This window comes from Ceratosolen solmsi, unplaced genomic scaffold (genome assembly GCF_000503995.2).
Source record: "Ceratosolen solmsi marchali unplaced genomic scaffold, CerSol_1.0 scaffold13, whole genome shotgun sequence".
Lineage (NCBI taxonomy): Eukaryota > Metazoa > Arthropoda > Insecta > Hymenoptera > Agaonidae > Ceratosolen > Ceratosolen solmsi.
In genome coordinates, this window is record NW_011948418.1 from 6,807,437 (window position 1) to 6,835,067 (window position 27,631).

Below are 27,631 nucleotides of genomic sequence, written 5' to 3' on the forward strand. Positions count from 1 at the left end.
TCCGTAAGCATAAGTATTCGATTACAGTATAATTCATTTATGTCAATTGAATTCACTATAAAAAATTGTATTTTCTTTCTTAGTCAATCTATATTAATCAATCGTTTATTTACGAACTAAATGTTTGAAAAATAAAAATAAAAAATGATTTTTCATTAATTTGCAAATAAATCATGCTGATCCTATTACCTGGCCATTATTTAAATATTATAGTGTTCTATATTATTAATGATGAGACAAAAAAAATTGCGTCGAGATGAAAAAGTTCATTACCTATTATTTCAATTAAAAGTTTTGTTTCTCAAAACATTAGGATCCAGAAAATTATTACGAGTATGCATATTTATTCGAATACAATATGTTGAAAGTACATTGTGTAATAGTAAATATTACTACTACTATTACTATTAATATATAATATTAATTATATTACATATTAAACACATTGCATTTGTAAATATATTTATGCATACAATGTAACATTTTATGTTTAAAAACTAAAAAAAAAAAAATATATATATATCTGTCGGTAATTGGTTCATCAGCACAACAATTGAATAAAGGGACAGACTCAAGTATTGGTTAATTGTATTAACAATAAGATTTTATGAAGATTTACGTTTTTGCAAAGTAAAGTACATTTCAATATCTTAGACATCTGTTAAGAAAAAAAAAAAAGTATATGTGTATAATTTAATTTTTACATTTTTATCTGTAATATAATAAACAAATGTTATGTGAAAAAAATGACTTATGTAAAACTCTAATTTATTATTTATATATATATATATATATATATATATCCTAATTCTAATAATAAAATATAACAAAGACTATGGTTGTAAGAATTACTTTTAGAAAAAGAAATTTCTTCAAAGATTTTTTTTTTTATATCTTTTAATAGTGACAATTTATTATTTTGCAAGATATACATTTATTTGTGGTTTACATAAGTCAAAAGTCATTTTCTAGAAGATATTTATTAATAAATTGACAAGAGCAATCTATTAGATTTGGTAGCTAATTTGCATTTCTTAATTCTTAAAGAATCAAGTAAATTATTATAAAGATTAGTTTTTTATTTGCATCATATCTCTGGATACAATTATTTATATATATATATATATATATATATAAGTATTGGGAATTAAGTTATTGAAATAAATGATCTCGTGGAGACAGAGAACACAGAATATTGTTCGAATTACCAAGAAATAGAGCAAAATATAAATTATAATAGAAGAAAATTTAATAACTGAAATAAAAATAATAATTACAGATTTAAGGGCATATATAAATTCTATATACACCACTTAATTATTTTATTCGTCGATTAACGAATAGTTAGTTTTATGAGAAAAATACACATTCACCCATGTAATACTTATGAATTGTTTATAATATTTGCTTGAAATTCTCTCAGATCAATAATTAGGCGGCACGAGGATATTTTAATTATTTAATCAATGAAATCAATTATTGATTAATCTAGGGCTTATTCTTATATAAAGGGCCATAATACATTGGATTCCTGTATAATGCTAATAATCCGTTTAAGAGTATTAAAATTTACTTAAGTTTGGCAATTTGTATATTATTATAGAATAAACAAACTATCGATTCTTTCGTTGGCGTAATGAATCATCCTCTAACAATCTTATTCTGCGTTAAATGCATTTTTTCTGTATTTTTTGTCCAACAAATGTAATATATTTATATACTCAATATAATTTGGTTTTAAAGTTTATTTGTATTTTTGCCCCCAATCCCATTAATGTTCATCGCCTAATTTTCGAAAAATATTCCTACCAGACTTCTCATTTCACTAATAATCAACATGTATATTTCAACTTGCATGAAGCAATAATTGGCATAATTTTTGTAATAGTACATATTACAAATAATACGACTGAAAAATCTCAAAAATTCGACGTATTACATATTAAGATAGCAAGGTACAAGTTTACGAGGAGATTCAATAAAAAAAGTGGACCTATTTCGTATTAAAAATACAAACGATTCGACAATGTTCTATAAATATATTAAACAAAATAAAAATAAAGTAAAATAAATTATTAAATAAATAAACTTTGCTTATTAAATTACTTATTAAAAGCAATATTGTTCGTAATCGTACGTCGGCATTAACAAACAATCAAAAATAAATAAATAAAAAGGAATAGATTTAAATTTTTAAATTTTAGAAAACGGTAAGAAAAAAAAAAAAAAAAAAAAAAAAAAAAAAAAAAAACTCATAATAGCGTTATGTGTTAAAAAGCTGGAATTTAAGTGGACAAACGGCAAATTCGTTGGGCCTTAGTGCCAAAATGTAATATCGCTCCTACTTAATGAATATCTCGTACGGATAAGAAGAAGAAATAAATAAATAAGAAAGGCGTGCAGACGTAATTCGTGGTGTAGATATTAGTACGCGTGCCGCAATGTCCAGGACGATCGTGAGAAAAGAAACGAACCGTTATAACAATATCGTCAAGCAGAGAATGATGACCTCTCGGATCCTGGCTACGGGTACGCGTGTGTGCGTCAACCGACAGCTGCCACGAAACCTGCCTTACCGGCCGTGGTTTTATTCAGGCCAGATGTCGCCCCCCACTTGGCATTCCGAGATTTCCTGGAACGCGGCCACCCGTTCGGGAGTTCCCGTCGTTCCCGTTGTTTGGCCCGCACGACTCGCCGCCTGTCGTCGTCGCCTCGGAGTTTCCTGGTGCGCACCAACCCCCTGTCCCAGATCGTTCGAGCTCGGTTGGGACACGCAGCAGCCGCATCAAGGACAAGGACGACGCCCGGGTGGTCTGCCACGCGTACCCACTGATCCCTTCGACCAGCCTCGACCTGCGGCTCCTTCGCCGGCCTGGGACGACGAGGTTCTTCCAGCGGCGGACGAGCAACCAGAAGGTGAGTCGCTTGGATAAGGGCGAATCCTCGTTGGGACTGGCCCTCGACTCCCACGCGTGTCTCATGTTCCTCAAAACACTCCGTATGCTAATGCTCCGTGGGCCTAAGGCCGATTTTGATCGCAAGCGTTCTCCCGCCTTTTGTCGCCTATTCTTCTCTTCGCTCCGTCCCCTTTGCCCCCCTCCCCCCTCTCCCTCCTCTCTCCTCTCTCACACGGTCTCACTCTCTCTCTCTCTCTCTCTCTCTCTCTCTCTCTCTCTCTCCTACATCTATCTATCTCTATCTGATTCGGCCAGCTCGCTCCGGAGCAAACGGATGCCAAGGGCCTTGTAATGTCTTCTTACGCGATATCCGGGGATGCTGCCCCTTCCTCCTAGATCGTGGAAGCCTCGTGGCTCCGCAGACTAGCAGGACATGGGCAACGTGGAGAATGAGACAGCCGGGGAGGACGGGAAAGAGGACGAGAAGGAGTAGGAGGATCGGCTCGTACTCGACTATGTCCAATAATTTCTATTTATAATTTGAAGGTTCGAATGGTGAATGGTAGTGCATGCCTCGCGCTTTCCGGATTTCCACAACTTTTTATCATCGATCGCGCCCGCTGTGCGCTCCCGAATTGGGAGAGCGGCATTTCAAATCGCCTTACGCTTAGATCATTTGCTAATCGCGAATAGGCCCGTAGTGATAACCCGCGATGATACAGAACATTAAAAACTAGTAACTAAATATTGATCTCCTCCACGCGGTGATTACTTAATGCCGAGTCCGCGCTTAATATTAATATTAAACAAAAATCTATCCGTGCTTGTGCTCGTCATATTACGATCAATCACGACGATTTGTGATGCACGCGCGAGTAAATAAATGCATGTGTTGAGCGTGTGTATAGAGACGTTGACAGCTAATCGGGCACCAAGCGCTAAGAAAAACTGTCATGATCATCGGCGACGCTGCTTGAGAGAGAGAGAGAGAGAGAGAGAGAGAGAGAGAGAGAGAGAGAGAGAGCGATCGCGCGTGGCCGTTAACTGGAGCATGATTGGGGGGGGTGATGGAGAAAGGAGGCAGGTACGATCCCTTAAATTGCCAGAGTCACAATCACTCGAAACCTGATAAAAAAAGAGAGTCGCGGTGAAAGAGACGGGCGAAGCAGTGCCGCGGAAAATCGAAGGCACGGATGAGGCATCTGGGCTGAAGCGGCGACGGATTCCTCGAGGAGTCGACGTGCCTCCGCCCTACACCCGAGTGAAAGTGGGGCAAGGTGTTGGGCGCAGGTGCTTGCTTACCGTTAGCCACAGCAGTCGCCCCCCCTCGGGTGGGTACGCGCGACCTCTCGGTACGTGGATATGCGACGTCGCAGCCGAGGGTAAACGGGAATCGCGATTCTGCCTGATATATCGTTTTCGGTAGAAGTTGGCGATGGTATGGGGATAGCGTTGGGTGGGGGGGGGGGGTGAGGTCGGGGGTGGGGGGGGAGAGATTCATGTAATTATAGCAAACGCATTCGCCGCCTCGATCCATGCCAATTACCTTTAGCGACGTTGGATTTCATCGAAATGCGTGCGGTCAGGTCAGTAGTGCGTCGAGAGCCTTACGACTTTCAAGATACTTGGGCACGGGAATTTAAATGACTTTGCTCGGCGGGAATAATGTGGCATTGCATGCATGCCCGTGAGAAAAGACGTAGGATTTGCTCTCGTGCGCTCTTTGCGTAAAAATAGAAAGTTAAAGTCCAAAGAATAATAGTGAAATAACAGTGACGGCATAAAGCTCGTTTAAAAGTAAGGTCAATACGGAGCTCCGACTACTATTGGCCAATAAAGTTAATTTCCACGGCATTTTATCTTAATGTAATAAATAAGAGTAATTCCTTTCGGCTAATCGTATCTACAAACGGATTATTAGTTTTGTGCATAAATTCGGACGTGCAATTATTTTAGGTATTGAAGTTGCACTGTTGCAACGGAACAATCGTACTCCCGTGCAGCTCCTTTTCGAGAAAATCCTATCGTCGATCCTCAATATGTTTGAATGAATTGGCAGCCACGTTTAGCCTCGATTAGCCTCAAAGGTATGCCTATATTGAATTTTATTTAAATTGATAAATTTCTCGATCTCATTGAAAATCACGATGATGGAGATTGTATTCGTGTACTTTATTTTATTGTCATTCGGTTGGAAAAATTTGTTGCATTGCGTAATCGAAGAAATCTGACGAAATGTCGTTTAATGTGTCAATGGATCGTAATCTTAAGGAAATGTGCGCGTAAAGCGTAGACGAGAGATATTTGTCAGCGTACGGATGCTGTAGTACAGCTTCCAGTGACTGATATCGAGGATCATCGTGAAAAGGGAAAAATTCATGTTTTACCTATAGTCGTTTATGCACAAAAAGTCGTGTGTATCCGCTCGATAAATTGTTATTAGATGTAATGAAACATAATTCTTTTTCCTTTTTAATTCCTTATTGAAAGAGTAACAAAAGGTATTTTATAGTTTATTGGAACTCTGAGTTGGTACGTGAGTAGCTATAAAGTTCTAGCGGTCAGACCATTAAAAACTATATTAAAAAAAAAAATAATAAATAAAAAAAAAAAAAATTCTACTAGACTTCGACAGTGTTAAGCTACGATAAAGTTGTTTCATATGCGTGTAATAGAGATAAATAAAAATATAATCGATTTATAGATCGAGCATAACTACTTGATTACTTCATCACTGCAAGCGTGTGTCTATCCTTTTACGGAAACGTATTTTCTTCCTTAAGTTCTTAAATAAATTTATTAGCAGACGAATTTTTCGGCTATTATTATTCTTTCAATTAATATCCTTGAAATATATAATATCTCTGCAACAAATATCGCGATAACAAATATAAAATAAATACTATAACATTTTATAATACTATAACAATAATATAAGTATTTTATATTTATAATATGCATGATAATTTCATTATTAGTATCGCACAAAATTTATTTATTTGCGCATTCAGTGTACGTAATTTCGTTTATTTCACAAGACTGATTAATGCTTTTTCTTATAAACGATTCTCGGTTTTCTAATTAAGAGACAAAATTTTCTCTAACGCTACTTATATTTATTATTATTATATAATAATAATACAAAATTAATTATGTAAATAGTTATTAATTTACATTCTTTTTTTTTTGTTTGTTTTTTTTTTTAACATACAAGTCACTTTTTAATTGTCACTTATATGTAAACGAAACTACGGATGAATGTTCTAATTTTTTGTATTTTTTCTACACGACCAACATAAAATTATTCGACAGCGGTTCATATATGCATATTCCTTGGCGTTAATTAAATTATACAAACTGAAAAATAATTAAAAAATTAAAAATAAAATTCTTTTACTAACGATAAAGTAAGAATAACAATAATACAGCTAATGGATCCCTGAACTCTACCGTATAGTTTACATTTGGTAATGAAATTTTCTTTCAATCTTAACTGCTTGATTTACATCGATGTTCATAAAGTTAATTACCGATTTGAAAGACAAAAGAAATGAAAATGTATATTTTTTACTTTTCGCTGAATTCACGAAATAATCTTAGGCAGCGGAAGAAAAAGAGAAATACCTTCGGTTATACTACTGATTAATATTTTCATTTTTGTTTCTTAGCAAATTGTACATGCTCTAATGATTATTTACTGCATGAATATAATGATAATTCATATATTCATATAATATTAAGATAATAACGTATTATCACCGTTTTGTTTATATCAAATTTTTGTTAAAAATAATGAAAGATTAGGCAAAAATAAATGGTTCGTAAAAATTATGTTATTTTATATTTTTCAATATTAATATTGTATAATAATTGTATTACGTAAGGCTATTAAAATATTGAATGATTATTATAAATTTTTACGACAATAATAAATTATGTCATAAAGCGTTATTGCGCAAATGCGATCATATTTACTCAAAGCGTGTATTATTAGTATTAAAAATTCCTTCTCTCTTTTTTTTTTTTTCTTTTATATTTTTGTTAATAAAATAAAATAATGTTTGTTAGGACTTGAATATATCGATCATTTCATTTGTACTGTAAATATAAATGTATTTTCCTGAGACTGAAAAAATTTATAAACGTGATTTTGATGTGAAATTATGGTGTTGAAAATATGAAAAACGCTAGTGTAAAATAAGATAGAAATACTCTGTTATACTGCTATTATATAGAAATAAAATAATAATAATAATAATAACAATAACAACAACAACAACAACAATAATAATAATAATAATAATAATAATAATAATAATAATAATAAATCCCTAATATTACTTGGCTATCATTACAACTGCCTATATTCGATAAATTAAAGTTAATATGGAAAAGGATCAAATGTACATATATTGTTGTATATGACCTTAAGCGTACGTTTAATTATATCAATTTCCTGATTATCCTTCCCAGACATACGACTTTAATGCCTTTTAAAGCTCCTCAAACTCCGTATAAACCAAGTGGCAAAAATCTAAAATCTCGCAAACTCCTAAAAATGTAAACCTTGTGATTGCAGCCCGTGGAGAAAATCCGCAGCATTATCGATTACGCGTGACATAGGAGGATGATACCGGGTCCAGGAGCAGAGGTACATCGGGAGGCGTGAGCGGGGCAAGCGCGAACCGAGTCCGCGGCGATGCCCGCGAGCAGCCTGTCTCGGAGTGTCCAAGGGTTAGGAGTGGCCGCGGTGGTCTTATCCCCGCCCCCCGCCCACTACCTTCATGAGTTACCGGCCCAGGATGAAGAGCGCCTTGGCAAGTTATTCCAGACCCTGGACCTCGACGGCAAAGGCCGTATCGACGTGCACGACCTCTCCAAAGCGCTCCACGAGGCCGGCGTACACGAGCATTATGCACAGGTGCGTAAGTTTCGGGTTAAGTTTTTCTTCCGACGCTCGATTTATCAATTACCAGACCAAAGTCTTTACGTTAAATAGTTTTATAAAAGTCGATAGCGGTAATTGCCAGTGATCGATAACGGTTCGCTAGCAATACAATTTTCTCTTTTATGAATTATGAATGATGTAGCTTGCTGTAGTCGAGTCGCAAGTTGGTTAATAATGCAAATCGTTAAGTAATACAAAAACAATATGAAAATAATAATTTCACATGCATTATACATTTTTCATAATTTACTATTTAATTTATATGGCAAAACTGTCATACAATATTTAAATGCTATTCGAATTAAAAAGTTGACAATTATTTTGTTTAGATAATGATTGTAAGCTCCATTTTGTCGAATATATCATTTCATTAATTCGAAATTGTCTAAAACACTTACACGTTTAACATTTTATATTGCGATAAATATCTTAATCGCAACGTGTATGTATCACGATTAGTTTAATTTATTCATAATGTATGCCAATTCAACGAAAAGCGATTTTACATTGAAATATTGCTAAATCTCAATATGAACATTTTCTCTAATTTTAATTGCACTAAAATTGAACTAAGTAAAGTAAGGTCATTTTATTTTATAATAACAAACCATATACGGGTAAAGTTGAAAATATATTTATTAATAATTTTTTTCACAGAACAGCAAGACTCAATTTATTGAAATTAATTTTTATAATCTTTCGACTGGCACGATCAAATTGCTTTTTTTTTTTTTTTTTTTTTTTTTTTTTTTTTAACGAAAATCTTTTTTTTTTTTTTTTTTTTTTTGATACACGTTGAGATGAAGAAATTTTATTTTTTTACTCTTGGTTTGCTTATAGAAAAAGAAGGATGGTAAATTATATACTATGAAAAATTCTCTCAATGCAGTTGCACTGTAATACAAAAATTAGTTTAGTAAAACGCTTAATTAATTTTATTTTATACCTATACCTTGTGTATATGTTATTAACGATTCATTTATTATTTCCGAATTACTATTACGAGCATAACACTGTAATAAAACGACTACTTATCAAGCCCCATATACATTCATTGCAAAATTATTCGTATAAAAAAATATGTACTAATAAAAAAAACTTTACCTTTAGAAATTTTTGGCCCGCTCCGATCAAACAAAAAGCGGTGATATCACTTTGGCAGAATTCATCCATTATGTACGGGAGCACGAGAAAAATTTACGTCTGCAATTTACCGACCTCGACAAGAATAAAGACGGTATGTTACTCGTGATTCTCTATATACCATACAACTATTATTAATATCCATTATTAAACTAAAATAAATTTCTTAAAGCTTTATTAAACATTCTGGTCCTAATTGTTCTTTAATTTAAGGTTATGTATTTGTATACACATTAGTGATATTTATGAAAAAATCTTCATGTAACATTTGCTTATGTACAGGGAAAATCGATTTAGAAGAATTAATTAAGGCATTTAAGGATCTTGGCATCGAAATGGAACGAGCGGAAGCAAAGAAATTGCTTCAGAGGTTTGTTCAATTAAATTAATATTTTTACTCTAATTGCTATTAGTTAAATAAAAAATTATAGGACGTTTTACCGAGAGTTTATCTTAAGAAATTTTAACACCCCATTGCGAATGTATAAAAAAGACATTTCATTAATTTTAAAAAATTACGTTCTAAAATACACGTACGTTTTTGCAGAATGGATAAAGATGGAAGCCTTAACATTAGTTTTAATGAATGGAGAGACTTTTTACTTTATGCGCCTACTACTGACATTCATGAGCTTATTCAGTATTGGCGGCATTCCACGGTGAGTTTTGATATACTTTAACCGATGAGCTTTATGTGTTTAATGTGTGGGTATTAGGGGATAATATAATGGTACGAAAGATCGACGATTTTAAGGAAATTAGCTTAAAACGACGTGATTTTATGAAAATAATATTCTTCTGATTTCTAGGACTTTTGTATGCTGAATATTTTTAAATACTCTATTGTTTGAAATTTTATTGGCGAAACAAGTATTATGATAACAATTTTATTATACATAAATGTTCATAGGTATTATCAAGCGTTATAAACATTTCGAATAGAAATGTCAACTTATTGTGACTATAGTAACTAAAAATTACGAAAATATTAAGAAAAACTAACTGGGTTCTAAATAAAAAGCATCCATTTTTATAAAAACTACATAGCTTTTGGAATTTTCAAGGCGTATAATTAGCAATTAGATTTATAATAATTACTTTGACGATAAAAATGGTCCCGTTACTCTTTAAACATTGAAAGCGTTGTTTATTATATTAGCTAATTGAATTTTTATAAATCGTATATGCTTTCTATTTTGTGGGAATAGGATTTTTGTTCATAGTGAAATTCCATGTGCGCCAATACACTTCTTACAGAAAGAATTTATCAGTGATATTTTTACGTTAAATATTATATTTAAATTGATGATTACATTTTACTATAATTGTACTATAATTTGTATAATGCAACATTCACTATCGAATGTATTCTTAAAGAGCCGAATCAGCAAATGAAAATTTGCAAGTAATAATTATTTTAATACTATTATATGAACTTGGTTTGCAAACTTATTCCTTTATTGTATTCGATATGTTTAATATAAATCGATAGTGATATTTTTTGGGTTATATAGATGATAAATATTATAATTACTTTGACTGTATGATATTGGCAAAAGCGTCTATTCATGATAATGATTGAGCAATTATTCTTCTCATCTTTTTTTGTACAATAACACTACATAATTAAAGTTACTTAAAGTTTTATTAATATACGTACTTTATTGAAGGCAATTTCTAATGCTCTGTAGATTAAAATGTAAATAGCCAATTACTTTTAGCATATTTTGTACACCAATTTGTAAAAATTACAATAACAGAACGTCGAGAAAAAATAATTTACTACGAATTGTAATAAATAATAAATCTGTTGTTTTATAAAGTATTTAGAAATTAATTTTGAAAGTATTAACTTTAGAAATATTTTCTTGAGCACTTTAAATGTTCACATAAACTAGAGAAAACCTTTTTTTTTATAGATTTTAATATTTTACGAATATCTAGTTTATTTTATATGGTTTAATTTTTTGGTCTACAACTATTTTTATTTACTTATAGACATTCTCATTACCTTTTAGATTTTGAATATGTTATGTTACGTTCTCTAGGATTTTAAAATAAACACAAAAAGCTAAACTTTTTTACCGAATCAAATATTCATCTCTTACTTTTTATGAACGTTATGACTAAAAGTAGAAAATTCATTCATATTTTTATTAAATACTTATAGAAAATTTTGTATTTTTTTTTAATCGTTATTATAGTTTTATTATAGCTTATTGTTTTATTAATTTTATTATTATTTTCTTTAATATTAGAATCATAATAAAATTTATATTACTATTTCGTAATTTATTTTCTTGGTATCATCTATCTCTGGTAAAAGATTTGTAATAATCATATAAATGAAACAATAATAATAATAATAATAAAATGTTTAAAGCATGGAGTTATATTTATAATTATGTTACAATGTACAACTATGAAATTTTCTCGATTCTTATGTAATAAAATAAGTTTTTTTTTTTATCAACGTGTTAAGAATGTTTCGTCGTGTTATTTTTAAAATATAATAAATATGAATGAAGTGATAGGGAAATTGATATAGAAGAATATTAAAATTGATGTTAATTGAATTTTCATTAAAGTGAAGAAATCATTAAATAACTTTAACGCATTTAATTAAAGTAATATTAACATTGACATTATGAGAAAGGTTATGACTGACCTGCAAACAATGGTTAACAAACTTTTCTATGATTGTATAACTCTGTGATAAATATTACAATGCATCTTAAATTTCCGAATAATTAAATAACTGACGTACTATTTAAATGAAATATATTTATTTATATCACCATGTTATCATGAAAGACAAACGACAGTTTAATATTTTTCTATAAATGATAGATTCATATTTCTGTAAGTACTTATTGACGCATATAATAAAATAAACTATAAAACAGTTTTTCACAGATTAAAAATGGAAATGTAATATATATATATATATATATATATACATATGAGAGGTAACACGTTTCTAGAATGTATAAAATATTTTAAATTTGGCAGAGTTATAAGAAAACGTTAAAAAAATACTTTAACATATTGTTTATGATAAATATTTGACTATAAAAACTATATTTTTATATTAGTTTATGTCGATAGTGTACGGACTGTATGAGATTTCCAGTGAACAACGATTTTAAAAAATAAATTCTAACTGAACATATTTTTTATCTAATAATTCAATATCTTGTTAAAACAAATTAGAAAAAAATCTAATATCTTTTTAAATTTTTATTTTTGAGGAAGCATTATATTATTATTATTATTATTATTATTATTATTATTATTTATGAAAAAGAGAAATATTAACTTATTCATTTTTTATAATAAAAGAGTTGAAATTGAAATAATTCTTTAAACTCTTAAGATAATATTATTTTTTAAATATTAAAATTTCTATTAAAAGATATTTAAAATCAATTAATATTCATTATAGATTTTTCGCTCCTGTGATGTACTAAAAATAGTTTTTAGATGGATCCCATAAAATTTTTAATATTATTTAGAATATCAAATAAAGTACTTTTATATAATTCGAAATACGAGATCAAATTAACCATTTCCTCTCTAATCAATATTATACTATAGTTTATGTACCATTAGGTATATTTTTAATTAAAAAATAAAATAGATTATTGAAAAGCAATATATGTTGTTGAACAAAAAATTAAATATTAAAAGATCACAAGGCATGTTATGAATCTTATTGGCTTTGCTCATAAAACATTTCACCACGTATTTTATAATTTATACATCCAAACTATGATTTCATTTAGGTTGGCGAATTTTTAATTCGCCAAATCAATTTCTTATAATATTTCAAACTGACTCATACTGTTTTATATATGCACGCAGTGTTAATAATTTATTTTTTGTTATACTATAATTGACGGCGATATTACAATTTATAATACAATTCTAAATTGTTGGCATTACATTTATTACATTTGTGTGTTACAAAAACATATTTGGCCTATTGTTCATTTATTACAAATTGCACACTAGTTATCAAAAAATCATCATTTTGTCACAGGTCACGTTTACCTTAATGATCGTACTTGAAACTGTTTATTACCAAAAATGTTTTATTTATGTGAAATCTACACAACGACTTTAATTCTATTTATTTTAATGAAATTTTTTAAATTGTAACCAATTAATTGGTTGTTCGTCTGTATAATTTCAATTGACATTTAATAGTCTTTAATCAACCAGTGATCTTAAATTGTTATAATTCGTATTTGTAATAACTTCCTTAATGTATACGAATGCTCCTCTCAATTTGCAAATTTCATTTATTTTTAAATCTATCGTAAATATCGTTTTAATACTTTGGTAAATTGAATTTTTAATTAGACTGTACATTAATTGTAAAAAAAAGTTTAATACTTTAATAAAAACATATATTGTAGGTTATAGAAAACTTTTGTAGGAAATTAGTTAGATAAAACTGAATTATACGCTACTTCATTCTAATTTTTACATGACAAAAAACTGGTTCAATATAGATGCCAAGTCGAAATCAATATACAATGCAACATTAGAAAATGTCATTTACAAAAATTTTATATCAGTGGCTTAAAAATCGTTAAATTTATTTTATCCTCGTAAAAGGCTTTTTAGTTTAAAAGTGAACAAAATCTAAACGTCGCATAAATTAAATAAGTTCACAAGTACAACGAAAACGGTCATACCAAATTCGATACTGATTATTTCACAAAATATCATCTTAAATATCATATATTACTTAGGTCGAATATCTTGTCAAATTTATTATTAGTTTCCAATACTGCAAGCTCGAGAATTTCGCATTGTCGGCAACAAAATTTAAGTTATTAAAGCCAACTATTCCCTTCATATATTGACAATCCTAACGATCTCGCATTAAATATACAAAACGTATCCACAATGAAACGTAAAGTCGATAAACAATAGAAATGTTTATATAATTGGAGGTAAGGCCAATTTATTATTAAGTATGCAGAGATTTCGCCAGGTGGCGCCTCGAGCGCCTCGCCAAACCAACAGCGTTTTACTCCCAATGTCGGCCACTGATTTGCCGTTGGCGAGGGCTCGTCATCGCACTCACTCTCTCCTCGCCTACTCTCCACGCCCTTTCGGACTTCTGCTTCTTGTCGTGCCTGACGGCCAGACGGCAACTTTTGTCTTTGCAGTCACGCGACTAACCTTCATTATCAGCTGTTCTCGGCGAATAATTCCCGCTGATTCTCGCTCGATCCTGCGCTTTTCTTACTCAGACCTTCGCGAATCCACTTTCGATTGCATGCTTTTACACGCGATCTTACCACGTTCGCGATAATCATTCTCAAACGTACTTTGTAGCGTATGAATGCGATTATGATCTCATTTTTAGTTATCACTAATAATTGCTATTCACAAAAAACTATTTCTACATTCTGCATATTCGGTATCGTTCATTTTGTTGCTCTAGAAATATTTATTTCTAATGAAAATTCAGTTCAAATAAATAATCTGCGTAAATAAAGCTAATTCATCAAATGGTGAATTCCGCTGATATTTCCGGTGTAACTTGGGAAATATTGTATAATTTATTTCTTGAGTTATTAATGACATTTCGATGTCAAGCAGCTTTATTAAATGAATTATTGAATTATTATCGTTCGTCGTCGAACTATAAGAATTGTACTAATTTAATTTAAATTCAAATTAATGTTAAGATAAATTTAGAGAAGCTTTATATAAATCCATTTATAGCAATTCATATCGCTACTAAATGAAAATTGATATGTATATATTGTAATGCTTTTATGAAATTTCTTTGTCAATTTAATAATTGCAATACTTTTAAGCGTATGATTTTAATGATTCGTCGAGGCTTGTTAATTATCTGAGAAATATAAGATATACATTCCGTTGAGAATATTTTTTCGCTTAAAAAAATTATTCGATCAGTGTAATAATTACTTAATCACTATTATCAGTCTGCGAATTCTATTTTACTTATAAAATTAGAGATAAAGACTCTTTATAATTCACGTGTGGTAAGGTAAATTGCCAATTAATCATCTTCAAACCTTTTATACCGTTTATACCTATTACGTAATAGACAGAGCATTTGACGCAAATGAAATATATATGAAATATATAAACACAACTGTAATGATTATTCGGTGTTGAAATTCAAAGATTTTATATTTTTACTATTGCATAAGCGATATTTATTATTTACTAAAAAATGTTAACTACTTATTTTGTTGATGAAACCAATATTATGGCTATTCAAATTTTATATCTCGAAGGCATCGATTATTTTTTTAAATAATAAATATCTTATCTAAAAGTTTCTAATATTAACCCTTTTATTTTAGTATTTATATGTAAATTACATTTTGTACAATTAACAGTAAAAACAAGTGAATATGCTCATTAATTGTTTAGCACTTCAAATGAACACAAATAAATATGTTATTAATCCTAATTGCTTCCGAGATTCATACATTATTATTTGTTAAGCGTAAATATTTACACATAATAGTAAATATGTTCTATGTGTAAACTCATTTAACGTAAAAGATATATTTACAATTTAAAGTAATTCGATTCTCATTATGCATATGACAATTTTTCTTTAATATTTATTATTATAATCTCCTAATTTCTAAATTGAGTTAATTTTCATTGAAGAAAATTTTAATTGAAATTTAAAAAGAACATTATAAAATATACATTTTAATAACTTAAACGACGAAATTCTTTTTATATAATTTACTATTATAATCAAATATTAAGTGGAATCGTCAGTTAAAAAAAAATTATTTTACTATAATATGATACTCATAATCATAAATCTAACAAGTAAAATGTTAAATAATGAGGAAACTATCCAGTGTTCATATAATTTAATGCATTTCTTAGTATTAGATAACATTTTTAAAACTAATGTTATAATTATAATTATAATATAAATACTTATAATATACATACTTATAATATAATATAATATAATATAATATAATATACTTATAATATACAATACTTATAATATAAATTTTTCTGAAATATCTCGAACTCTTAGTATTCAAAAAAAATATGAGAGTAATATAAACTTTCCGAAATGAAATTAAATGAAAATTAAATGAAATATAATAAATGTGTAATAAAAAAAAAAAGAAATTTATTTTTCAATCGTTAAAATTAACTTTACAATATTGGCAATATTTAGCCTAATATCGAATTATTCTAAAATTTGCTTTAAAATATTTAAATCCATTAGCTATTTAATAAGGTATCATAAAAAGAATTATAATTCATTCGTATTACGTCTCTGCAATCAATTAAGAATTGCTTTTAAAAAATATTTAAAAAAAAAAAAAAAAAAAAAAATTTTTTTAAAAAAAATTTAAAAAAAAAAAAAAAAAAAAAAATTCGAAATAGCTTCGAGATAATGGTATTTTAGATTATTATTAATATATTATAAATATTGGTAGTAATTATTACTAGCATAGTAGCATTGAATTCCATTAGGCAAAATATTTCATATTTTATATAATAAAAATTTGAAGCGTTTTCTGTACTTTACTGAAATAATAATTTTCAGAATGATTTGCATATAAAAATATAATATACGTATAGAAATTCTAAACTATGATTAGATAAAATAATTTTTCTCGGTAATACATGCAAGTACGTACAAGCACATAGCGATACGTACATTAGATACTTTCATCGTTATTTTCCTTATGAATGTAAAAATTAAATCATGGAAATCTAAGTGACAAAGAAAGAAATAGCAAGCAACTATTAGTACGGAAATGGAATCCATAGTAGAAAAGCAAATTCGTATTCTTCTTATCAATTTGAATCACTGTCCTTATCAAGGTCTATTAGATAGTTACATACGGACAGAAAGAGCATACATTTGTTTATTACCCCGCATACTCTACTAATAATGTGTCACATTCATTTATTCCGTAATTTCACAATTTATTTGTCGTTATTATTATTTGTATTATCACTTTTGTTTATGTCGTTATTGATATTGTTGCTTCTGTATTATTATATAGACGTAGATGAGAAAGGGATTGCACATGACTAGTAACTTTCTAGAGTACAAGACGTAATAATTTGTCATGTCTTAAGGCAGCTGTGAAATAAAAGTTATTTAATTAATTAGTTTAATTATATGTTGGTTAATATACATTGATTAAAGTAGACTGATAAAAATACTAATGATTTATTAAACTTGTTACGTATTTAAATTATTACTACCATACTTGAATATAACTTAATATAGTTAATAAGATAATTTTAATCACAGAATAATATTATAATTATTTTATAATACAGTATTATAGTAAATTATAATCATTGTTTAATATTTGATACTACTTATTAGTTTATTTTCAATTCCCGTTATTTATTAATCACAACCGGGTAAATAAATGTACGTTGTTGCTTTAAAGCATAAATTTAAAATGTGTGCAAAATTGAATAATTTTGTTAAAATATGATTGTCCTCATATTGCCTTTTTTATTTTATTAAATGATGTATTGGATAAAGTTATTTTAAAATCTTTATTACTGTTTACTTTCAATTTTTTACATTAAGCTTAAAATTACTCGTCTTGATGTATATTAGTTGTACGAAATACTTTTTAGTTAATTAATGGAAAACTATTAATTACAATTGAATATGTTTCGATTTGTGTCACTACTAAACAAGATAAATAAACATTTATGAATTAGTCAGATCAATTGCATTCTGAGCTTGCATAAGTTTATCTGTAAGAATGAATTGTTATTTATAAATAAGTAACGTTACAATAAACTAAATATTCATTTGGCTGATTCAGATGTCACTTTTATTCAGTTATTCTTCGTGTTTGTTAAGCCAATTATATTAATCATTGAAAATTAATAAAATAATAATAATCATACGGTATGAGCGAAATTTCTTTATTTTAGTAATCATTGATTGCAATGATGAATTGCTAATGTATTCATGCAATTACTAGTATACGTTATCTTTCAATTCGATGTAGTAAAAGTGGTGATTATGATGAATACAATAATAAAAATTTTGTTTGTAATTCAGTTAGAAGCTTTAAAGAAAATAAGGCACATTTTAAAAGGAATATTTACAAAATACTCTTACAATTTTTATTATTTTTTGTAAAAAGTAATTCATATAAATATTTGTAATTATAAGCAAGATCATTGAAAGTTTTAGTCTTGATGCATTTCAACATTAAATTCAGGTAAATATTTCGATAGAGTTTAATTCAATAGGAAACTTGTTGAAAAAAAGAAAATAAACAATTTAAACAACAGCCTTTCGATTCAGTTAATATCAAACAAAAATTAATTTAAAACTGCAAACGTATCATTTATCGGGCGTGAAATTATTTTTGAATGTTTTAGTCACTTTTTCATTGAAACCATCAATATTTCAAATTATAAGCACTAATTAATGAATACGAGATTGCATATTTTACAGAATTATATTGTAATCATTTATAAATTTACCTAACTTTTTGCAACGTAACATTTGCAATAATTCTATGCCACGTTAGATAATGATTTCGTTATAACAACCGAACCTTTAATCAAATGACGCTCATGGCAACGTCATTGGAAATTTCAAGTGCATTCTACATAAATCCCCCATGATAATTCGTAGAATCCACTAACGTCATCGCTATGGAGCTCGGGACGACTTATCGGAGGATTTTTACCACTTGTACTTTAATTATATAAATTAAGATTGCAGTTCGCTATTATATAATAGACGGTCATGGTTTCAGCTCCAAGTTCATCTTTTATACATCGACGGACTTGATGTGACGTGTCTTTCTTTTATATTTCTTGTCTTTCGAGGGCTGACAAATATCTTTCCAACATTTATTTGTAGGATTCTTTTCAAACTTTAAAAAAAAAAAAAAAAAACTATGAAAAATATCTAGCTAATGCGACTATTTAAAACTTTTTGGTTTCATCGAAGTTCTGAAAAAAAAAACAAAAAACATACAATTGTCTATAATAATATCATAAGATTCGGTTCTACATCATTATAAATATAAAAATAATACTTTTACGAACAGAGCAAAATAAAATAATTTTGTATAAAATTGATAGACATTTTCAAACATTGTCTGTTTAAATTAAAGTATACAGATAAAAATAATGATTATTCTAAGAATTGATTAAAATGCATTTTCATATTAGATAATCTTTGAATACACTTCAAAAGGATATATCCTTGGATTATAACATATATATTATAATTAATTAAAAGCGGAGTAGAGTTGGTAATACTTGATTTAATTTATCTGTACACTGCATATGGACAAAAAATTCGATCGCTTCATCGTACTTACAATATCTAAATCCAACTCAATTGTTAAAAAACGTAGTTGTATTTACAAAAATACTTTAAATGCTAGTATACTTCATAGTTTTCGATAATTATCGCTTCTCTCATTTTATATAAAACGAAATTCAATCGCTCATTTAGAATGATACATTTCTGCCATTATCGTAAATTGAGGAAAAAACACTCGATCGTTTGCTATCGTGTTCCTATCGCAAAGCACGTGGCTCTTACAAATAAGACCTCGTCCGCATTCATTGATTACGTGCTTCGTGAGTTTACTCACTTTCTATGAAATATTTCATGTGTCCATTCGAAGCTTAGAGCAGTAAGATAACGCCACAGAAGCAATTGTCACGCATAGCGCACGCGCTCTCGATTAGGAACAACAATAGTCTAGCATTATTATAATTTGGTGAAACTGTAAAGCAGGACGCCATGGTGGAGGCTATAAGACTTAACAAGAATTGTGATTTTATTTTATGCTATTTACTTACGATTACACGTGACTCGTAGCTGATGCAGCTCCCACACATTTTCGTTTTTTCCAACGACATAATGATGCACGTGATTTGGGTCGTTGTTTAAGTGGTCACAAAAGCCCGATATCATTGTTTTATTTATTTTTGAATCTGTGTTATGTGAAGTTTATATAGTTTGTATGTGTTTTCTAAGATAGTCTAATTTTTGTTTAACAATAGTGAGTTATGTATCCTAATCGATTGTCGTTAGTAAGATTAATGATTACAAATACTTATTCACTTGGAATATGGGTATAAAACAAATTTTAATTATCGTTAAAATCATCTTAATATCGCTTCGTTAGTTTAAAATTTTAGTCGCAAATACATTGTTTGTTGTAAAAATTTGTAAAAATTACTACTACTCCGTCAATAGATTTCTTGAGATTTTTTGAGAGCACCGCGTCTTTCGTGATTAGAAAGATTTGATATTTTATAATTGATTATTTTCCGTACGAAAATATACCAAGATAACAAAGAGAACAAAGTTATAAAAATTCACCAAACAATATAACTAATCATTGTAATATTGTAGATAGTTTGTGTATATATAAACGTTCATTCGCACATTATATTTGTAATTTGTAAATTTATAATCTTTAATAGGAGTAAATTTAAAAGATACGCGAATTCACGTGTATTTAATTTCAAATAAGTTTTAGGATAGATAAAGATTGTAATTACATATACGAAATTATTTTCAATAAATAGTTCGATAATAAAATATTATCTATTACACTCTGACGATATTCATAATGATAGAAATTTACGTAAAGTTACATATTTGTATATAATATAAAAAAAAATCATCTCTAATGTTGCTTACATTCTCTTAAATGTTTAATTATTACGGCAGTCTATACAAATAATACCAATTTTTTTTTTTATCTAAAATATAAGAAAAATGTATTTTATTTAAGAGCATATAAATTTTGCAGAATTAATAGATAGGATTCTCGTGTCGTGTCCTTTTATGATATACTACACCGATTTCGTCATAGTTCATTAACACTTGTACCAAACTAGAAAATGTATTATTATTTTAATCTGTTTAGTTAAGGCTTTAATGATATAAAAAATAAATACTTCCTGCGCTTACTGGATAAGGTATTATTATTTTAACGTTTTCATGTCATGAAAAGTGTCTTAACTGAACATATTAAAAATTCCAAATAGACATAAGAGGATTAACAAACATTGTATAGAATAAAATATTTTTATATTATATTTAATTTCTGATAAATAACAAAGTGAGCCACTGCAATAATAATTGGACATGAAAATAATTTTAAATTAATCCTATATGATAAATTATTATATATATTTTTTTTCCATAAATTATGCAAATGTAAAATAATTTATACGAAATTGGATACAAATTATATCGTCCAATTTGCGAATCAGTGTGAATAAATGATAAACATATTAGAAAGATTATTTTACTGGTGTAAAGGAAAAATTGTTTGAAAATTGATTCAGGCTACATAAAATAATTTACATAACTTGAATGAATATAAATAAGATAATAACAATAAAAAGCAACATTATAATTTAAAACAACACGGATGCCGTTGCCGGAAATTGTCGATTCACAAGGTCAATAACCGTTTATTCGGCGCATTGTATTTAAAGTGTTAATACAAGAAAAGAAATAAATTACCTCAAATTAGTTAGTGCAATGTAGATATGAATGCAGTAGGAAATTTTGATAAAGATCAAAGAACTTTGAACTATTGTCGCAAAAACTCATTATTCAGTGAATACGCTGTTTATCACTAATTTATCAACTTGATGCACGTTAATTCGTGATAAGACCGTCTGGTTATTACGCGATCCTAATAATCATTGCAGTAACGTATAGCTTAAGCCTACAACCCCTCACCTCACGTTTACACACACACGCGCGCGCGCGCGCGCGCGCACACACACATTAATAAAGAAAATTTAAAACTTTCTAAAACATAATATTATGATGTTTTGTTTTTTTAAATGAAAAATCCAACAGCCAAATATTTGCAATAAGCATTGTACGAGTTGTTAATAGAGGGAAAAGTACGCTTAGGTGTGACGTTTAAATGCGACTTGAGCATTGTAATGCAAATTCATGAGCTTTCGACAATATTTATCATAATATATTGGTATAATATTTAGTACAATGGTAATGCATGAGTTAGAAGTTGTTGCTTGGATAGGAGAAATGTCGAGTCGTATGTGAAAATATAAAAACGTTTAATCAATGTCTTCTTCGTATTTTTGCCATCATTCTTTAGTATCAGATTGCAATGTAAATTTGTTACATAAATTTTCTATGCTAAAAATTTAAACAAGATTGATCATAACTCGATAATATCCGTAACAAACACTTCATTAACAAATTTTATGAAAAGCATTATTAAATTGACATATTAATAAGCGACGGTAAAATAGGGTAAAATAAATTTTATTTCCGTGTTCCATTACATCCGTATAAGTTGACATTTTCTATTTTACTATATTATCATATGAGCGCATTTTAATTAATAGTTTCGTAATAAATTTTCATAATATAACGATATAGTATAGAAAAAATATAGTAAACATAGGAGTAAATAGTATGTTGAGAAACATTAATAAGGGACAATTGGCTTTTTAAAATTCGTTTTCTTTTCACGATTAAATCAAATTCCTTTATCATGTATAATATGAAGTATAGGTACTTTAATATTTTCATGATTAATTGAACCTTATAGATGTTTATTCCATTGACAGTTATTTTGTATAATGTAGCATTCTCGATTCAACCAACGTAAATTCAGAATTTTAGCCTCAACTACATCTACGAATAATAATAATTTACAAGATAAAGTGTTTTTTTAATTCTTTAAAAATATAAAAATTAATGATAAACATTACGTTATTTTATCGCAGATGGGCCTTATTTTCTCATGTATATTATATAAAATTTTGTTATTAAAAGTATATACGATATTACAAGGGTATTTACGAATAAGCAGTATAAATTATTAATTGTCAATAATAATAATAATAAGAATAAAAAGACTAGGCATGGAAATAATTGATAAGTAAGATTTTTGTTACTTTTTTCTATTTCCTTTTTATAGATTAGTGTAGTTATAACATTTATTATTTATTTAACTTTCCAATTAACACTTTAAAGTGCTAATTTAGTTTAGTTGGCCTAACTTTTATTATAAATGAGTATTTTGATGATCGTTCATCGTTCATCGCAGTAATCATAATATTCAACACAATATTCATTATAAATATTCGGTTATTTTATTATTGACATAGTGAATAAAAACAATTGTTTAATTTGTGTTCCACATTTTAAAAATAATCTATAAATTCATGCTCAATTTTGAATTCAACAGAAAATCCAAGCAATATTGCAATTTTCATCACTTGATTCATCCGCTTAAAATCATGAAATAAATTTATATATTTTGTTTTTAATTATAATTCAATTAAAAATCGAAACATTAAATTCAATATTAAAATTTTCATATTTTCATATATGCAGATAGATATTACGAATAAAAGATCTTTTATTGAAAGGAGAAAATCTTGACCTTGAGCTACGATAAAATTTATATTATCGACAACGATAAGAGTACAAATATAAAGAATATTGCACGATAAATAAAAGTAAAGTGTATGTCACTACTTAAGTTAATGTACGAGTGTGTGTATTATCTGTGTTTCGAAATACACGAGTTGGACTGCGATAAAATCGAGACTCTTTAAACGCTCACACTCTCGTCGAATGGGGTAATGAATTAATTTTGGCTCTCCCAGAGCACGAAATTCTAGATGAACTCGGCGTCTGCCGTTTCACTGCGAACTCCGAATTGCATTCTTTAAGCATAGTAATTGTTTCGATAGGAATAATAAATGATAATGAAAAGCTTATCTGCTTCAACGACATGAAATGATCGTTGCTTTTCAATTATAGTTTTATATCAACTTGGTCCGTTACTCAATTGGGCTTGAAAATCAATTTTCTTCAAAAATAATGATTCATAAATAATAATTTATACAAAAGTGCCGTGAATTATATCGAAAGTGCATTAAAGAGAAACAGAAACAAAAAAAAAAAAAAATTTGTCTAAGTTATAATATCAATTTTGCATTTTCTTTTTTTTTTTTCAAACGTTCCAAATAACATTAAAGTATTGTTTCCAAAAGTTTGCCAAAACCTTTGTCAATGTATAGCTTCACAAAAAATAATATGAAATTCTTTATTGTTCTTTAAAGAATATAATTGAAAATCATATAATTTATCCATTTGTATAGCCGTTAAAATATATAAGTATAAATGATAATAATAAATTAATTTAATCTTGTCAATAACTCGTTGAATATTACCTATAATTATTATTATTTAGAGTAATATATATATGATGTAAGTAGGATAAATTTAATGCAATTGATTATAAAATATAAGAAATACATAAAGAAATAATAAGTATAAAGATTTCTATTGGAAAAAATGAAATTTTTACTCGTCTTATGTTTCAGAACATTTTAAATTCAAATTTTCCAAAATGACTTGCATTTGCATTACTTCCAATAATGAATAAAAAAATTTTTTAAACGAATCTTTTCTTTATAACAGCAAGATATAAACATTGTTTGCATAATGTATAACGTACAGAGTATTATACAAATAAAGCCATAACAAGAGTACATACTTTAATTATTCGATAAAATATCCTTTCGAGCAAATTAATAGGATTAAAAGGTTTTTTTAATAATATCAACGCTTTTAAAATTATAAAAAAAAAAAAGAAGAATATTTCATTTATTACGTAAGATAACTATATACAGCTTAACCAACGCTCACATACATAAACTGATAATATTACATGCCCATTATAAAGAAAATGATGAAAATAATAATGGCGAGCCTAAGGAAGCCGTTTTCCTCGTACTGGCTGCAGGAGAGAAATAAGTGCCCGGTCACCTTACAATTGTAGCAGCTTTTCTCGGTCGCTTTCATTGCACTTTCCTTCATATCTTTCAAGAATTGAATCTCGTCGTATTGGGCGAGAGCGGTGTCAAGCTCGTCGAGGGTCTCGATCTTCCTGAGACCGACGCGCACGAGCTCGTCGTCCGTAAAGCCGTTGATCAAGTACTCCTTCGTATAGTTGTCCTCGAGGCCGATCCTCTGAGCCATGTCCTTCATGCACCTCACGTACTCGTCCACGTCCTCGCCCTTCATCCACCTGCGCTGAGCGAGAGCAAGATGTACTCTCGTGGCTGATGTCTCCTCCTTCCCGTACCGGCTCTCGAATACGTGCTTGAACTCCTTCCAGGTGGTGACATCCCGGCGCTGCATCGTGAGCCACTGCCTCGCCGGTCCCTCGAGCGAAACCCTCGCCGCGAGTAGCGTCTCCGCCTCGGTCCAGCCGAAGAGGCTCTGGCATTTTTGAATGGCCTTGAGCCAGGTGCGCGCGTACTCCGTGGGATCGGTGCCGTTGAATCTCGGCAGCATGAAGGAGGCGTAGCGCAGGGACTTCTCGCTGCATTCGCTGAGGGCAGCCGGGGCCAGGGTCCGTCCGCTCGACTCCTCGTGCTCCTTCGCCTGCGCGCGCAGCAGCTCGTTCTCGTTGCGCAGCAGCTCGTTGTCACGGCAAAGCCGCTCCAGATCCTTCCTCGCTGTTTGTATCTGCCGATGGAGCCGCTGGTTGTCCTCGAGGTGGCGGTCTCGCTCGTGACTCATTTTCCGCTCGTTCAGACGACGTTCGAGCTGCTCGCGGAACTCGCATTCCCACTGCAAACGTTGGGAGCACTGCTCGACTCCTAAATGCTCGGTACCAACAACCATGGCGTTAGTGACAGGACTGCTAGGACGATGAACTCGAGATACTTGAGCGACGATGGTTAACAGTCGAGTAATGACTAGTCCAACCCATATGAATCCCTTTTATGCCAAAATTTTCTCTACCTGCGTTTTGTGGGATAAGGAGTATTTTTGAATTGAGACACGTTAACCGAAAGCCGATTATATTTGAGAATCGAGGATCGGGTATATGGGAAATTGTATGGGGCTTTATTGTCCTTTATTGCCTTGCGAATCTTTTCACGGTCGGGACTTGTACCTTCCGGTTTTTCTTTTTCTTTTTTCCTTTCTTTTTTTTTTTTTTCTTCTTTTTGAAATGCATTTCTGATAATTACAATACTTTATAATGGGCTGGTGTTTCCTTCACAATTTGCACTTAAGCATTAATGCTTATTTTCTTCCCGTACTTCGTGCACCTACGACCTGATAAATAGATTGATACGGTATTGAATTTGTTGGGAGTAATATCAATTACAAGTATTTTATTATGTACATATTATAATGCTAACACTGACGGAGATATAATAATGAGATATAATAATATACTAATAATATAATATTGTATTTAACATTTATAGAAAACTTTATTTCAAAAGATTTCGTGAATCGCCGCCGTCAATTTATTCCTTTCAAATGTCCTGATTTTGTAAGATTGGTAAATTATAATCTCAACAATAGGTAAATTACTATACGAAAATAGTTAATGCTTTTTTCATGGGTGATTCGTTGATTTACTTTCATCTCGTTGGATAAATATTTAAATATTTACGAATTTACATTTACTATATCGATTAATTCTTATAGCTTGTAAAAAAAAAAAAAAAAAAAAAAAAAAAAAAAAAAAAAGCTACTTTTCGGAATACACCATTACGATAATAATTAAATTTTCTGTATTATTACTATATTACTTATATTGGAATTATGGGTATAATTAACTACTTGTCTTCCATGAAACAGTTAATTTCGTCGTTAACTTTAACCTTATAATTTGCCTACCTTTACGAAATAAAAATAATACTTTGTAATTATAAAAATTATGATACATTTTTCATGCGCTTACATTAAAAGACAATTACGGCTCATCGGTTTACATACTGAATAGATATCGAGAAGACAATGTTTGTTCTTATACCTCCACCGGCTAGAGAATAAATCAAATTTTCACGAATGCATTGGAACATTTAAATTCCATGAACTTCATGACAAATGCGTACAAATTGTTCTTGCCTAATAAAAGTAGATTTGATTTTCTTTTTCTTTTTAAGAAGTGTGCAATTTACTTAACTTTATGTACTTGCCGAGACAAAGTAAGGGTTTTGGAAAAACGTTATTTCCATGCCATTGTTAAAGGTGGACTTGGTCACTATTAAGGACTGTAAGACAAAGCTCGAGTCTTATAATAATCCCGAATCGATAATTGCATACTACTCGTGTAATGCCCATTCATGCTTTAAAAATCAAGTATTGCGTAAAGTGACTCATCCATTTATCGATGCAGAGGAAAGGGCATCTCCTACTTATGTGCTCCACGAGACAGAACCCAAGCCGATAAAGCATTCGGATGGCAATTGGATTTCTCGTCTTAATATAGCACGTGAATAGTGCATTCGCTTGGTTGTCCCCATTATAGTAACGTTATCTCCTACATAGCAGCGTCACTCGAGTTTTCGGCCGTTGAGCGTGAAGAGAGGCAACCGCGATAGAGCTCGAGAGTACGAACGATTTGTATTTTAACACGATCGTGCCTGAAAAATTGTAATAATCCATTTGATGCTAATGATGACGAATGATGAAAATTATAGAGACGATTGTGTGTAATTTTGCTCATCGCCATATTAGACAGAAAGGAATTTATATAGAAAGGGTAAATATGTAAAGAGCTGTTGTGTTCGGTTAGGATAGATGGTCATCGTCATCGTC

The 27,631-nt window shown here is 29.6% G+C and overlaps 1 protein-coding gene across 4 annotated transcripts in view; it reads left to right on the plus strand.

The window, feature by feature from the left end:
- Window positions 1-2,503: 2,503 nt before the first annotated feature.
- Window positions 2,504-27,631, plus strand: part of SCaMC (Short Calcium-binding Mitochondrial Carrier) — a 44,500-nt gene continuing 19,372 nt past the window's right edge. The window contains exons 1-6 of one of the 4 annotated variants that reach the window (XM_011497012.1): window positions 2,504-2,916; window positions 4,854-4,984; window positions 7,477-7,818; window positions 8,956-9,082; window positions 9,271-9,358; window positions 9,536-9,647. In XM_011497012.1, the coding sequence (XP_011495314.1) occupies window positions 7,597-7,818; window positions 8,956-9,082; window positions 9,271-9,358; window positions 9,536-9,647 (549 nt within the window). In that variant the 5' untranslated portion in view covers window positions 2,504-2,916; window positions 4,854-4,984; window positions 7,477-7,596. Of the gene's footprint in view, window positions 2,917-4,509; window positions 4,985-7,476; window positions 7,819-8,955; window positions 9,083-9,270; window positions 9,359-9,535; window positions 9,648-27,631 lie in introns of those variants that run through there. The other 3 variants (XM_011497014.1, XM_011497013.1, XM_011497011.1) reach the window with 3 other exon arrangements.